Source organism: Centropristis striata, chromosome 18 (genome assembly GCF_030273125.1).
Source record: "Centropristis striata isolate RG_2023a ecotype Rhode Island chromosome 18, C.striata_1.0, whole genome shotgun sequence".
Taxonomy (NCBI): Eukaryota; Metazoa; Chordata; class Actinopteri; order Perciformes; family Serranidae; genus Centropristis; species Centropristis striata.
Genome location: NC_081534.1, coordinates 20,405,383 through 20,420,503, shown reverse-complemented (window position 1 = coordinate 20,420,503; position 15,121 = coordinate 20,405,383). Strand labels below are relative to the sequence as shown.

At 38.7% G+C, this 15,121-nt stretch overlaps 1 protein-coding gene across 1 annotated transcript; it reads left to right on the top strand.

Annotated features, from left to right (window-relative positions):
* The first annotated feature begins 1,694 nt into the window (after positions 1-1,694).
* Positions 1,695-14,711, top strand: ufl1 (UFM1-specific ligase 1). Its single transcript, XM_059357187.1, has 19 exons — positions 1,695-1,922; positions 2,138-2,283; positions 2,625-2,653; positions 2,803-2,900; positions 3,224-3,338; positions 3,552-3,682; positions 4,770-4,828; positions 4,902-5,048; positions 5,631-5,806; positions 6,635-6,814; positions 6,926-7,052; positions 9,021-9,143; positions 9,363-9,483; positions 9,571-9,737; positions 11,694-11,824; positions 12,011-12,091; positions 12,182-12,267; positions 12,361-12,541; positions 14,255-14,711. The coding sequence occupies exons 1-19, from the start codon at positions 1,846-1,848 to the stop codon at positions 14,471-14,473; spliced, it is 2,394 nt and encodes a 797-aa protein (XP_059213170.1). The 5' UTR covers positions 1,695-1,845; the 3' UTR covers positions 14,474-14,711.
* Positions 14,712-15,121: the final 410 nt, after the last annotated feature.

Below are 15,121 nucleotides of genomic sequence, written 5' to 3'. Positions count from 1 at the left end.
GAATATCTTAAATCATCTTGTTAGAACTTACTTCATGTGTTGCATTCTGCAATCAGGTATTCAAAAATGCCATGTTTTTCTATACCCTTATTATTATATCATATACTAATATGCATGTCTTCTTATCTTTCAGATGGTGTGTCTTGGATATGTACATTCAACAAATCATGAGGGCTTTGTCCTGAAAATAAATTGCTTATTGTAAATTTGTGTATGGATGTTGTTGTAGTCCTATTTAAGCTTATAGAAATGTAAAATTCTGCTTCACAGGACTTATTCATCATTATGACACTTTTGTCCTGAGCTAGCGTCTAGCTAGTTTTTTGCTCTAATCTTTTGATAGTGTGACATTTAACAGAGAGACAAATGCTTTCTTTACTTAATGACTTGTGTGACTGTGTTGGGTTTCTCCAACTAACTGTCCTCTGGTTGAATAACTTACCTTGTTCAACTGTGCTGTGATGCCTGTCCGCATACCTGGTGAACAGCCTGTAGACAAAATATTCTGAAAATAAACAAATGTACCACAGATAACTGAGACTGTGTGCACTGTCATTTTTTTCTGTATTGGTAGAAAGATGCATTGTCCCACAATTAGCCTACAGTATTTCTTCCAAAAAAATTTGTTGTTGTTGTTTTTACAGCACAGATGTAATTAATAACAGTAATACTAGGTCCCCTATTACACACATATATATAACTACAAAGCAGCAATGAATCTAATAGTTTCTATCCGATAATTCTATTTCATAATTTAGCCTCAATTCTATGGCATTGTGTACTTTGCACTTGCACTAACTAACAGTCAATCACTGGTTAATAGAGAGAGCTGAACTGTTCCTTCAAACACCTAAAGGACCTAATAGATTCAGCGGCATCCTGTTTAGAGCCGTAATTTTGTGTAGACTACTGTACAGCATGTGGTAAACCATGGGTCTCAAACTTGTGGCCCGCAGGCCAATTGCAGCCCTCGTGATGATATTTTGTGACCCCCACTTTGATATGAAAGTTTAATTTGAGTTTTATATGAATGGCACTCAACCATGTTGCAGCCCTCGTGATGATATTTTGTGACCCCCACTTTGATATGAAAGTTTAATTTGAGTTTTATATGAATGGCACTCCACTCAACCATGTTGTGTGTGGAAGGTCCCTTTAATTACTTTCTTTTTTTTTGGGGGGGGGGGGGGGGGGGTAATAATAATTTTGTGTCTTATTTGAATAATTTTGTGTCTTTTTAAAATAATTTTGTGTCTTTTTTGGTAATTCTGTCTTTTTTTGGTAATTTTGTGTCATTTTTTTTTAGTAATTTTGTGTCTTTTTAAAATTATTTTGTGTCTTTTTTAGTAATTCTGTGTCTTTTGGGGGTAATTTTGTGTCTTTTTAAAAATAATTTTGTGTCTTTTTTTTGGTCATTTTGTTTATTTTTTAAGTAATTTAGTTTTTTTTTTCTGTCATTTTGTGTCTTTTTTGGTAATTTTGTGTATTTTTTGGTAATTTTGTGCCTTGTTAGAGTAATTTCGTTTTCTATGTCATTTTGTGTCTTTTTTTTGTAATTTTGTGTCTTTTTTTGTCATTTTTATACTGCCTCCAGCGCCCCCCAGGTAATTTGAGTTTGAGACCGCTGTGGTAAACTCAATAGACTGGGTAAACTGAGCGCGAAAGGTGGGCGTAGTAGATTTGGTCCTTGTGGCTCTCGGTTATACGTCACTGTATGTTGACGTGTGGCTATGGTCAGAGTGCTGTGTCGTTAGCCAGCTAGCCTTACACTTGCTTATTCACAGTGGATGGTAAAGGAAAGAAGTGACAGCTGACTGATTTTGCAAACACATTTCATTTTTAATAATGGCGGCTGACTGGGAAGAAATCCGACGGCTTGCTGCTGATTTTCAGAGAGCACAATTTGCTGACACAGTGCAAAGGTAAGCGCACATGAAACCAGCTGTTAGCAGCAATGCTAAAGTTAGCTAGCATTAAACTTTGCTTTAGAAGTAACGCTGCTAAGCTAACGTTAGATGTGAACTGTCTCCATTCTGTTAACAGCTATAGTTGGCAATAAAAAAACATCAACAAATGTCTGTTTATTAGTAGGAAAACGTCAATTTACATTACACTTTAACTTCAAACCCTTCTGCAGGCTATCGGAGAGGAATTGCATTGAAATTATTGCAAAACTGGTGCAAGATAAGAAGCTGGATGTGGTGCACACACTTGATGGAAAGGAGTACATCACTCCAGCACAAATAAGCAGGGAGATCCGAGATGAGCTCTACGTTCATGGAGGTCAGTTCAACAGCCCGTGATTTAAGTTTTATTTGTACACTCAGTAAAGTAAATTCAAAGTTCATGATGGCCCAACTAAATAGAAATGTTTGATGGTGAGGGTTGAAACCCTGTAAACAATATACAAATGCTCAAAATCTATGTTAACATCATGGTCAGCTAAACAAGCTTGATAAAAGGACTGTCACATGACGTAAGTATGTATAACACTCGTATACAATCCATTGGATCACGTTTCCTGTACTCACTGTTGTCACATCTGGTAATAAATTATTGTCAGCTGTAGCATATTGAGAATTAGACATGATAACAGTAAATACATCCTGTCATTCTATTCACAGGGCGAATCAACATTGTGGACCTCCAGCAGGTGTGTGTTAGCAAGTTGAAATATTCCTTTGAGCCCTGACTGCTGTGCCCTGTACCATATGCTAATAGAAAGCTGAGACACAGAATTCATGTTATCTTCAGTCTTTTAAAAAAACAACAACAACAACTTCCTGCTCTTGTTCCTTTCAGATTCTCAATGTGGATTGGGTCCATGTTGAAAACAGAGCAAGTGACATTGCCAAATCTGATAAAGGAGTTCAACTTGTACTGGGACAACTTATTGATGAGTGAGTATTAAATGACTGCAGCCCGATCAGTCTGTCTATCTCTCTGTTCATTAGGCAAAGTCCAGGGTTCCCAAATACATTCTATATGATGACACTGATATGGCACATAATTAGCCCAATTATGAATAGACATTTGGTTTGTTTCTTGGACAGGGTCAATCAAAGAGGTCTCCTTTATAGAACGTACTTGATCAAACACTTAATCCTTCTTGGGATCTAACTGGTTAAATCTAAACTGAAATGAAAACACTGATCTGGATTAAAAAGGCACAATGAAAAAGATATGCTGAATAAGCATGTTGATTCTGTGGTGTTGTCTGTAGCAACTACCTGGACCGTTTGGCTGAGGAGATGAATGACAAACTGCAGGAAGCTGGTTTGATCAGTATCGCTGAACTCTGTAAAAACTATGACCTTCCAGGAGATTTCTTATCTGAGGTGAGTCACGATGTAGCCATCTTTACCTGTATGTGTTTATCAAAGAAGAACTCTCACAATGCAATATGCCATGTCTGTATTCCAGTGATTGATTCCTCTTTGCAGTTTTCAGTGACCTCAACTTTTTAGATTTTATTGTTTGCTGTTAAAAATAAATAAATATCAATATTTAAATATATGTATGATAAATGTATGTTTTCTTATCTATTTTAGGAGCTGTCAAAGCGTCTTGGGAACCTTATCCAAGGAGAAATGGACCAGTACAACAGGGGGGTCATATTTACTCCAGCTTTTGTTGCTCGTCACAAAGCCAGGATACGTGGGCTTTTCAGTGCCATCACAAGGTACACTTTCCTAATCTATTTCACACATTTGGCCTCATGAGAGAACCAATCATGCACACAAATTTCAGTTTTAAGACAACTTTCCACAGTCACCGATTTTCTCATAGTAAGAATTTTCTCTTTTGTATGAACATAATTTATGGGTGGTAGACCTGTTGTATTTGTCACCATGTTCGTGTACATTTAATTTCTTTACAGAAGAGTATAATAGTTGTTTGAGTTAACAATCATATTGACCAAATCTGCTGAATATTATTAATATCTTATATTGATATAACTGAAACAAACATTCTGATCATCAAAATTCTCATCATCATGGCTGCCAATTTACCAAGAGGTTTAACCACTTCTTTTTTCTTTTTTTATATTTTTTATGATTTTCTTTTATTTTTATATTTCAGCACAGCAAATTTTGCATTTCGGTTTACAGGGAATTCTCCCTCTCCAGCAGAGGGTACTTGTCGATCTTTAGACTGGTGACATCTGTTGTACCTGACAGTGTCCCCTGAGCGCTATAATATTCTCTAATATTTGCCTGTTGTCCATAATCTCTCATCCATCTCAATAACTGCCACGTTTCCTTGAACACCTCCTCACTTCATGTCTCACTGTTTCCTCTGTAAATCTGTCACAGTACAGTGCTGCTCTGATAAAACTGTGTTGACAGCTTCATTAATATTTTTGATTGATTGATTCAGGTCTCCTAATATGAATACTGCTGAACTTATTCTGTTTTGTTGAAGCTCAGCAGTATGAAAATAATGGTGTTACTTCTTGGTAGAATTTTTGTGAATGAAATTTGTTAATGAAGAGAGCTGAACAGGCAGCCTTATAAAGTGATTTCGGCTATAAATTCTGCTAATCACTCCATCTCACAAACATGCAGTTACTCTCGCACAGGCTGTCTTTATCAGGCTGAAATAAGTTAATTTGTTGAAACACTCAGATGACCAAAGTTGACAAAAATATGAGCGCTTTAGGGTAAGAATTATAACATTTTCTTTCATGAGGCCCAATGTTCTTCTTCATTAAAACATATTTTTATGTGTTTACACTTCATGCTCTCTTGTTTGATTTCACTCTGCAGGCCAACACCAGTCAGCAGCATGATTGGAGCATTTGGATTTCAGGAACATCTTCTGTACTGTAAGGAGAGACATTTGATAGTCATCTGACTGGTTATATTGTTTGATGCTGTAATGAGTTTTGTTGTTGCCAGCTGTCCTGGAGGAGTTGGTGAATACTGGACGGCTAAAGGGGAGTGTGGTTGGAGGTCGGCAGGATAAAGCTGTGTACATCCCTGATATTTATGCCAAAACACAGAATGCTTGGGTTGACTCTTTCCTCCAGCAGAATGGATATCTAGGTACGGGTTTTTAAATAATTATCACAATAAGGTTCCGGGCAGCAGTTCTGCCGCTAGTCCTTCTAGTTTTCCTGGATGATCTTCTTCCTCTTTCTTTATTTCTTCCTACCAGGAAATATGCCTTGAATATAAGTCATGAAAATAAACCAGACAAGATTCAGTCTTTGTAAAATCTCAGTGTGAGACTAGGCTGGGACTAAAAACACTTGTCTTTAGATGTGAGCAGGTGTGAGCCGATAGTTTTCCGGGAGTCTTTTCCAAATCTTTTCAAAGTCTTCTGATGTATAGGTAGCATAAAAGTGCAAACTGCTCTGTAGGCGTGCCTGATGAGATTGGAGCAGATGGCCTGCAGCAGCCTGTAGTGTGTGGTACAGGTTGTGAGTAGGACTGGAGGTAGCCTCTTCATGAAAGCTTCTGAGTCTTAGACAGATAGTCTCACAGAGAGCTGCTATGATGCTCCATTCACAGTGGAGCGTGGATTTAATGTTTGATTCTGTATTTGTGATTGTGGGGTTAGGGTAACAGTGGGATGTGTATGCATTGTAATCTAAATGACACTGACGACACGTCTTCTTCCTGTAGAGTTTGATGCGTTGGTCAGACTGGGGATCCCTGACCCCACCAGCTACATTAAGAAGCGCTTCAAGTCAAACAAGCTGCTGTTCCTCAGAGCAGCCTGTGTGGGTCGGGCTCTGGTGGACCAGGTGGAGGCCTCTGTGGAGGAAGCTGTCAACTCTGAAACATGGGCTGATATCCAGGTGCTCACACAGATCTGTCTTTACTTTCCTTGTAGAACCTGATAATGTAATCAATTCCCCGATAATGTAATAACCCTGATAATGTAATAACCCTGATAATGTAATAAAAATCTGCACTTGAGTCCACTGAAAATGTAATAAAACCTGATAATGTAATAACTTCCCGATAATGTAATAAAGTGCATTTCCCAATAATTTAATACACTTTTTACCAATAATTTAATAAAGTATAACATTAATGGGAGGTTATTACATTATCAGGTAAGCCTTCATTTCGCAAGTCTTGATAATGTAATAATTCCCCAATATTGTAACAATTTAACAGCAGACCACCCATTACTTGGGTTCAAGTGGTGATACTGTGTAGGCAACACTAGCTCAAGAGCTCTAGCGCCACCAACAGGTCAAAGGTGATTGTTTATTAACTTTTGACCCGTTCATCCGTTTTTCACAAAGGATGTATCACTGGAACCCTTGGGCCAATCCAAGCTCAATGCATCCTCAATGGGGGTTTTCGGCCATATTGGATTTTCCGGCATCTTTGATTTTATCAAAAACCTTCCATTAATGTTATACTTTATTACATTATTGGTAAAAAGTGTATTACATTATTGGGAAATGCACTTTATTACATTATCGGGAAGTTATTACATTATCAGGTTTTATTACATTTTCAATGGACACAAGTGCAGATTTTTATTACATTATCGGGGTTATTACATTATCGGGAATTTATTACATTATCAGGTTTTACATGCCTCATTATTTCTGGTAAAAAATATTAGTCACTTGTGTTAGTCATTCTTGCTCTCACTTTGACTGTTTTAGCCAATTTTGCCCAGCTGCCTGTCGATGGAAGACATCGGGATGTTGATCAACCAGGCTATGAGAAACACTAATGTCCTGTCCTCTGCCAGAGTGCTGGGAGACACAGTTGTTGTCAGTGAGAAGTTCATCAGCAACTGCCTCTCTTTATTTGATGAAGCCATGCAGCAAAAAGCTCAGAAGGTACAGCCTCCTTTGTCACACATCTACATAGAAAACTTTCAAACTTTGAAAACACTTTGAAAGAACGGTGTGTGTCTGCGTCTGTGTGTTTCTTTCTTATGTGCCTCTCAGGAAGTCAAGAACAATCCAGTATTTCTGATAACTGAAGATGATCTGAAGCAAGCGTCTGTGCTGACGGAGAGTTCAGCAACATCTAAAAAGGAAAAGAGAGAAACAGAGCGCAGGAAGAAGACAACAGGTTCGTTAAGACTAAACACACATAGAGTTCAACATTAATGTTTATTTTTCACTTGCCTCCATGGCCTCATGGCCACTGAGGTCCAGACCTCATTAATATAAAGTGCATCCAGAAAGTATTCCCAGCGCCTCACTTTTTCCACATTTTGTCCAAAGGAGCTTCAACAAAGTTTTGAGCAAATGCTGTGAATACGTATGTACATGTTATATTTGTGTTCTTTATTTTTAATACATTTGCAAAAAAAAAAATTTCACTTTGTCATTATGGGGTATTGTGTGTAGAATTTTGAGGAAAATAATTTATTGAATACATTTTGGAATAAGGCTGTAATGCAGTGTGGAAAAAGTGAAGCGCTGTGAATACTTTCCGGATGAATTGTTTTTCCTTCAAAATATCCCACTTTGCTCCCTCTGCATCTAAAAATGATGTGAAATCCTTTGCAACCAATAGGCATGTATAACAAGTGGAGCTGAGTTGGGTTATGTCTGCAGAAGTGCCCGGCAAACGGACATGGAGAGGTAGACATGAGATCCCAAAAAAACTACTGGCCGTTTCGAAATCACAGAGTGGCTACACAAATAAGTTTCTACTGTGATTGACTACGTAAGATAGGGCATGGCATTGGTGAAGGTCTGCGTCCTCTCACGTGCCCTTCTAGTTTGTTAATGTTTAGTTTGCTTTTACTGTGGGCGCCTGTGGCTCAGTTGGTAGAGCGGGCTGCCCTACAATCAGATGGTTGGTGGTTCGAAGTATCCTTGAGCAAGATACTGAGCCCCAAATTGCTCCCGATGCTGCGTTCATCGATGTGTGAATGAATTCCCAATGGTGGCAGACGGCACCGTTTAGGGTAGCCTCGGCCACCAGTATGAATGTGTGTGTGAACGGGTGAATGAGCGCAGTCTGTAGTGTAAATCGCTTTGAGTGGTCGCAAAGCAACTAGAAAAGCGCTATATAACTGCAGGTTCATTTACCATTTACTTTCATATATAGACATAGACATGCACTTCCCCCTAAAGTGCAACAATTTGTGCATGCACAGTGCTGCTGCCACCTGACAGTGGTAGAGGAGACGCACAGCCAGGACGAGACGGCAACCTCCGGGTCTGAGCAGGAATTGCCTTAAGCTGCATTCTACAGAAAATTCCAGCAGGGGGTGCTAAATCTGGCTGCAAAAAAATTCTGTCCATTCATTTCAATGCAAAATGAGAAAACTTCTCACTTGATTGATTACCTCAGAATTTTTTTTTGACAACACAATAGTCTCAATCACTAGCAAAAAATATTTTTTTCAATTTGATGTTAATAGTTCAAACAATTAGAAGAAAATAGAAGATAAAGAATTGTATGATTTGGGGCGTGGCTACCTTTGATTGACAGGTCACTAACAAGGCGAGCCGTCATCAGGAGAGAAGCAGAACAATGCGTATCCACGGCAACGTGTCAATAAAGTTATATATAACGTTGTATAGATATAAAAAAAGACATTTAGCAGTTTGGTCTCATAACTTTGACCCAAGTTTTCAAAGAATTTACCATAAATATCACAATACGTGCGCACTACAATATATAGGGGCGGCTGGTTTCACTACAGAGAACATATGACGGCTCACTTGACCGCAGTGAATTTCCTAAGGTTTCCGATAAATGTACAAATCCAAATATCACCCAAACAAAACAAACAAACGTCGTTTTTCTGTTTTGTTTTTCTGTTCTGGTTTAAAAACAGAAAAAACGATGCAGTTTGTTTGTATTCCCGATTTGGTTTCGAAAGAGAATAACCACAGAACGAACCATACACAGATTCAGCCTGGATGATGTGAGAAGCACAATAATTTTGACATTTCAGAGCCTTGTAGTCGGCGGCAGTTCAACCCAACCCAGCAGAAGATACATATTTGTGTTATTTGATTTGAGTAAAGGCTATTTGTTCTTTTATTATATGTGATCTGTGAACTGTTTGTCTCCCAGAGGGCAGTGGCAGTGTGAAAGCAGGTGGAGGAGGCAATGCCCGAGAGATCCGGATTCGTAAAACCAAGAAGAAAGGGAGGAAAGACGAGGACAGTGATGAAGAAACTGGACCTTCACAGCAAAGTAAAGTCACGGCCACAGAGCTATTTTATCTTCACAGGGACATAATGTCTCTATATGCACATTAAGCCTGTTCAGTGAGGCATTTTACTGTAACAAGAGCGTAATGGCTGGTTGGCTAGAAATCTCTCCCCTGGGTTGTTAAGGTTTTTTTTCATGGAAGACAAAGGTAACTGTAGTATCCCTGTGAGACTAATTAGCTTGTGTTTTACCTTTGCCAAGATTGCAGTAAACAGACTCCAGCCCCCTTTATGGCCCAGGAGGAGATCGTAGCTGTTTTAGAGAAGAGAGTGAGTGACTGCCCTGAAGAAATCCTCTCCGAGCTGGCAGAGCATTTAGTAAGGTAAAACACAGGTTTCTGTCTGAAGTTAGTTTCATCTGCTTGAGAACACTTGAGAAGTGAGTTTTCTCACTGTTAATATCTCTGCAGGCCTCTTACTAAAGCCTATCAGGAGGTGCTGCGGACAGTGTTCATGTCCTCCACCAGCTCTCCATCAGGAGCCAACAAGAAGAAGAGCATGAAGGATCTCCAGGAGGAGATCAGCACCCTGTACAACAACATCCGACTCTTTGAAAAAGGCACCAAGTTCTTCTCTGGTAAATCCTGCTCTCACCACCATAGTGGCAATCATTTGGAACATATGATTGGTACTTATTCTTAAAGCCCCCAGTCAAAACCTGAACACACAGATATCATACTCAAAAAGTATTTCTGGAGTATTTTCCGTAGCGTAGTAGTTTTAGGCCTGTCACGATAATTACTATAACTATATGACTTATCATTCAATATATAAAAATGGACACGATTTTTCTGGACTCAATATAGTGTTGTTTACATGTGTGACTTTTTGTGCTTTTTTTTTTTATTATTATTTTTTTATTAATTTAAACAAAACACAACATAACTCACCAATGGACAAAGACAGTAAAAAAAAAAGAAAAACAACAACAACAAAATCACAAAACCAACCTAAATAAATAAATAAAACAACAATAATAAATAAGAACTTTAACACATTAAATAACATTAAAACTAAACTAGACACAAACAAACATCAAACATAATTACCACATAAAACATACAGTATATCAGTAAACTTAATAACCTAAGAGAAAATAATAAAGGGTTAAGTTAAAACTTTTTGTGCTTTTTTGTGTTGTGTTTAAAGTAAAGCTGCAAATGTTCGACAGGCAGCACGAATTGCTGAAAAAACTATATTCCCAAGCAGCCATTCCAGCTGTTTATATATTACTTAAATAATAAAATAATATAATACATAATGATTATCTCAGTTAACAGAGCCTGAAAGTCTATTTTATTTATTTTGGTTGTATTTTATTTATTTATTTTTTTATGTTTTATTTATCTAGGATATTTTAATTTTAATATTCTACATTTCTATTCCAATGTTTAATATTCTCGGGATTTAAAAACTTTGCTGTGGAAAAAGATGTACTTATTATGCTCTAATATCATTATAAAACTAAAACAACATCGATGCAACAATACTAGCATTTATCGTGATAGTTTCTGGCAAAAAATATATCGTCCTAAAAAATGTATTATCGTGACTGGCCCAAGTAGTTTGTCCAAAAAGTGTCCAGTTCATTACAACAGGTCCACCTAGCTTAAACTAATGCAGTCTAATTTAACATCCCGGCAGTAAAAGGTTTGTGTTGTTCATTTGGTAGGAATGGCAAGCGTTCTTTAACTGTGTTAAGAAATTATTAATGCAATGTTGCATCGACTGGTGTATTTGGAATCTTTCATGCCATACACTAAAATTATATGGGCCCTAACTTTGAAAATAACCATATGTAACGTGCTTTCCAGACATTTTACTGACCAATGAATTTTTTCATGAAAGGAGAAAGTTCATTCATTTCATTTTCATTTATTCGTTTATTTAACAGGGACAGTGCATGGCTCTCAGCCGTACCAGAATTAGCTACGAGCTAATTTTAATCTGTAGTCCCTGGGCAGGAACAAATAACATAAATCTGACTCAAACAAACAAGCCTTTCAAACAGTAACAACAAAGTTTCACACTCTTAAAACAATACAACACAGAACAACAGCAAGAGTAAAGTCACAGTATTAAGACACAACACAAAACAATGTTAAAATACAACACTTAAGAGATTGCAAAATAGTCAACTAATGTTTGAGTTTATAGTTGGTGGGTGCATGATTGAGTGGATTTAAGCCATGAATTTATTTTAGATTTAAAACCAACGAATGTGCTGATGTCTCTGATCTCATTTGGTACTGAGTTCCAATAATTAGTGGCTCTTACAGAAAAAGCTGATCTGCCAAATTCAGTGCATCTGCGCTGTACTGCACAGTGACCTCTACTGGTCGTCCTAGTTGTTCTCCTGTTGTCTGGGCGCAGTGATATAAACTCCTTTAGAAGCAGCCAGATTATTATATTATAATTATAAGCTAACATCGGCAAGACACATGATATTTTGAATGATATTGCAGTGATGATGACTTGATGGCTTTTTATCTAATACCTTAGTTTACTTAATGGAAACTCTTCACTCATGCAGATGAGACACAGGTCCACATTTCCAAGCACATCCTGAAGACCCTGTGCACAGACGTCACCAACATCCTGGTCAACTTCCTGGCTGCTGACATGATGATGTCTGTGGAGAATACCAGCACCATCACCACCGAGGTGAGAACAAGTTCCTGCTCTGTTTTCTGTGTTTCCTCTCAGTAGCATTAAATGACTCTTGAGCTGGAGAGGCAAAGAGCTGAGATTACATTTAAATCAAGTTGGAGTTAATTAGGACTGTGTGAAATGCACTGCGGGACTTGTTAGAGTTTGGACTTGATCATGAATGTCTCCGTGTTGCCTCAGGTCAGAGCGAAAATTTTGGGAAAACTGTCAGAGGAGACCAAAGGACCGCTCATGAAGCTGCACAACTGCCTCAACGGCAAAGTGAGTATGTTTCCTGTCAGTTACATCATCAGCTGCTCACTTTAGCTTCAAGGATAAAACTGAAATACAGTGGTGTGAACTTCTTCACAGACTATTGAAGACTTTCTGACCAACATAGAGACCTGTGCAGAGGTATGTGGGTTCATGCTGAAGAAGGGAGACAAGAAAAGGGAGAGGTAATGAAATGCTGAGTTTTCATTTTGGTCATTTCTATTGCTTTCTGTAGAATAAACTTGGAGATTTGATGTATGTGAGTGTGTCTCATTCAGACAGGCCCTGTTCCTGCACCGTCAGGCTCTCACTGAGCAGCTGAAGGAGACGGAGGATCCAGCTCTGGTCCTACACCTGATCAGCGTGCTGCTGTTTCAGGCCAGCACCCACTGCATGCTGCACGCTCCTGGACGATGCGTGCCGCAGATCATCGGCACCCTGACTGGACGAATACCTACAGTATGTCTGATATTCACCCACTTACTGACTCACTGATGTGTGGCAGAGAGCTGTGTCTGCTGATCATTCTATTATTACTTAACAATCGCCCGCATGGAGGGGCAGCAACAAGTGTGCTGCTGGGGCCAGCTTGTAGTTACAGGGTGTAAACGTTAAAGGATGTTCATATTTCTCTCATCTGTCTCAAAACAATTCTCACAAGCCCATATGTATTACACATGACAAGAGCCTCTGCTTCCTGTAATCATTCCTCCTGTTCAGGGGTGGGCAATTCATTTTCCCAAGGGGCCACATGAGATACTATAAAGGTTGCGGAGGGCCAGACCAAAACTCTGAACTAAATTCTGCTTGATGTGAATTTCATCGCTTTATAAAATGCAGTAAATTATATGGTTTTAGAGCGGTTAGTGGTAAGAATATTTGTTATGAAAGGAATATGTTAATGTGGAGTTCGTCAAATAAAGCAGTAAAAAACTATTTATTTTAATCACAAAAACAATATAGACCATGTGTGTTATACAGTAAACAAACTATTTATTTACCCTGTGCAAAAAGCAAAGTGTTTTTAACAAGATAAATCTGTGCAGGTGCTTATGCATGCACGCACATACGTAAGTCGCTTTCAAAATAAATGCACTGTGGTTGTATTGATTTCTAATTTCGGGGTAACCTCACACGGGCCAGACAGGGACAGCCAACGGGCTGGATGTGACCCCCGGGCCGCCTAACGCCCAGATCTGCTCCTGTTCATACTGGCCATGAAATGTTCCCTTTAACACACGTTTTAATGTAAGTGATGGGGAGGCAAAATCTACAGTCCATGTCGGCATTCGACATTCGGCATTCTGAGAGACAACTCAAGTTGAACTTAATGAAAACATAATGAGGAGCTTTTGTTTCTGATAGCCACATGATTTGTGTAGCTCACACAGTTCAACAGACAGCAGGTCAACAATAGATGTCAGAAGTGGTGTATATCATCTGAAAGCTTGAACCGAAGCTTGAAAATGTAATAGAGTCAATAAAAATGGGCAGAAACCCCTTCAGAATTTCACATCAATATCCCAAGACTCTGAGGGACACCATAGAAAAATCCTTACTGTAATTTGGTTTCTAAAACTATATTTCTGTATTACGATTTGGTCGCCAGCACTTCTGTTCTGTTCTTCTGAGAAACCCCTGGAAGCCATTTCCATTCAGATATCTTGAGGTCAGAGGTCAGTCAGCCACTTTGGAAATGGCCTTGTCAGTTTTTGCCTTGCTAAAAAACTGCCTTCCTTAACAAGATATCATGATATAATTAGTACTAGTTGATTCCTTACAGACTCGGAAGAAAAAAAAAATAGGCAGAAAAGTTAGACAGCCCGCCACAATCAGCATGTTGTTGGTTTTATTGGATCACCTGTAGCAAACATAAAGAGGTAAAACCTGCCCAGTTCAGACACGGTATGAACCAGGAGTGTGTAGCACTTAGTTTCTTATTTAGAGACAGGTGTGCATGTGTATCTGTAATAAGAGACATGTTGCTTCAGTGTGGTCTAAATGCTTCAGCAAATGTTGCCAACACACTGCTTTATCTTAGGATTGTTTATCTCCAGTTTTCAGAATCAGCAGCTGTTCAGCTCTCCATCTGCTGCAGTGTCAGTGTAATAGAGCGTTTGTTTGCCGAGTTAAACTGCTGAAATGTTTGTGTGCGTCCATGTGCTGTTGCAGGAGCAGCAGCAGCTGCTTTCTTCCTACCAGAGCCTGGTGGTGAAGCAGCTGGTGAGCCAGAGTCAAAGCAGGAAGCAGGAGGAGGCAGAGCGCGAGGCTGACAAAGCAGAGGAGCAGGACGAGGAGGCCAGGAGTGTCCGCACACAGCTCATGGCCCTGACGCCACAAGTCAAGGACCTGATGCTGTCCCAGAGGAAGACGTCCGTCACAGAGGACTAAATATTTCAAAGATGAGAGAAATTATTGAATCTTTTATGGTCTTACATGTTCAGATGAATACTTTTAACACTGCTAGGTCAGCTGTTATTACTGTATTTTTGTGATTTATCCATGTGGACATAATTCTAAACTATTAAATGAAATTCCTGTGTGGGATGTCTCCCTGTAAACCCAATAACATGAAATCCTCAATGAGGTTTTGATTTTCATGCATTCATTAAAGCTCTCCTCTTCCTTGTGTGTGGGTTATTTATTGTTGAAGGTTGTGAAGTCATTGTGTCCCATGACTCACTGTTAATTTATGTCATGTTCTACACCAGGGGTCTCAAACTCAAATTACCTGGGGGCAGCTGGAGGCAGTATCAAAATGACCAAAAAAAGACACAAATTACCAAAAAAGACACAAATTTATTAAGAAAAGACACAATATGACAAAAAAAATAGACAAAATTAATTTTAAAAAAAAGACAATTATTTAAAAAAGACACAATTACCAAAAAAAGACACAAAATTACCAAAAAAAGTAGTTAAAGGGACCTTCCACACACAAACTCACATTAAACTTTCATATCAAGGTGGGGGCCACAAGTTTGAGACCCATGCTCTTCACAGACCTGGAAAATTGTCCTGGACATTTAATTCTTCACC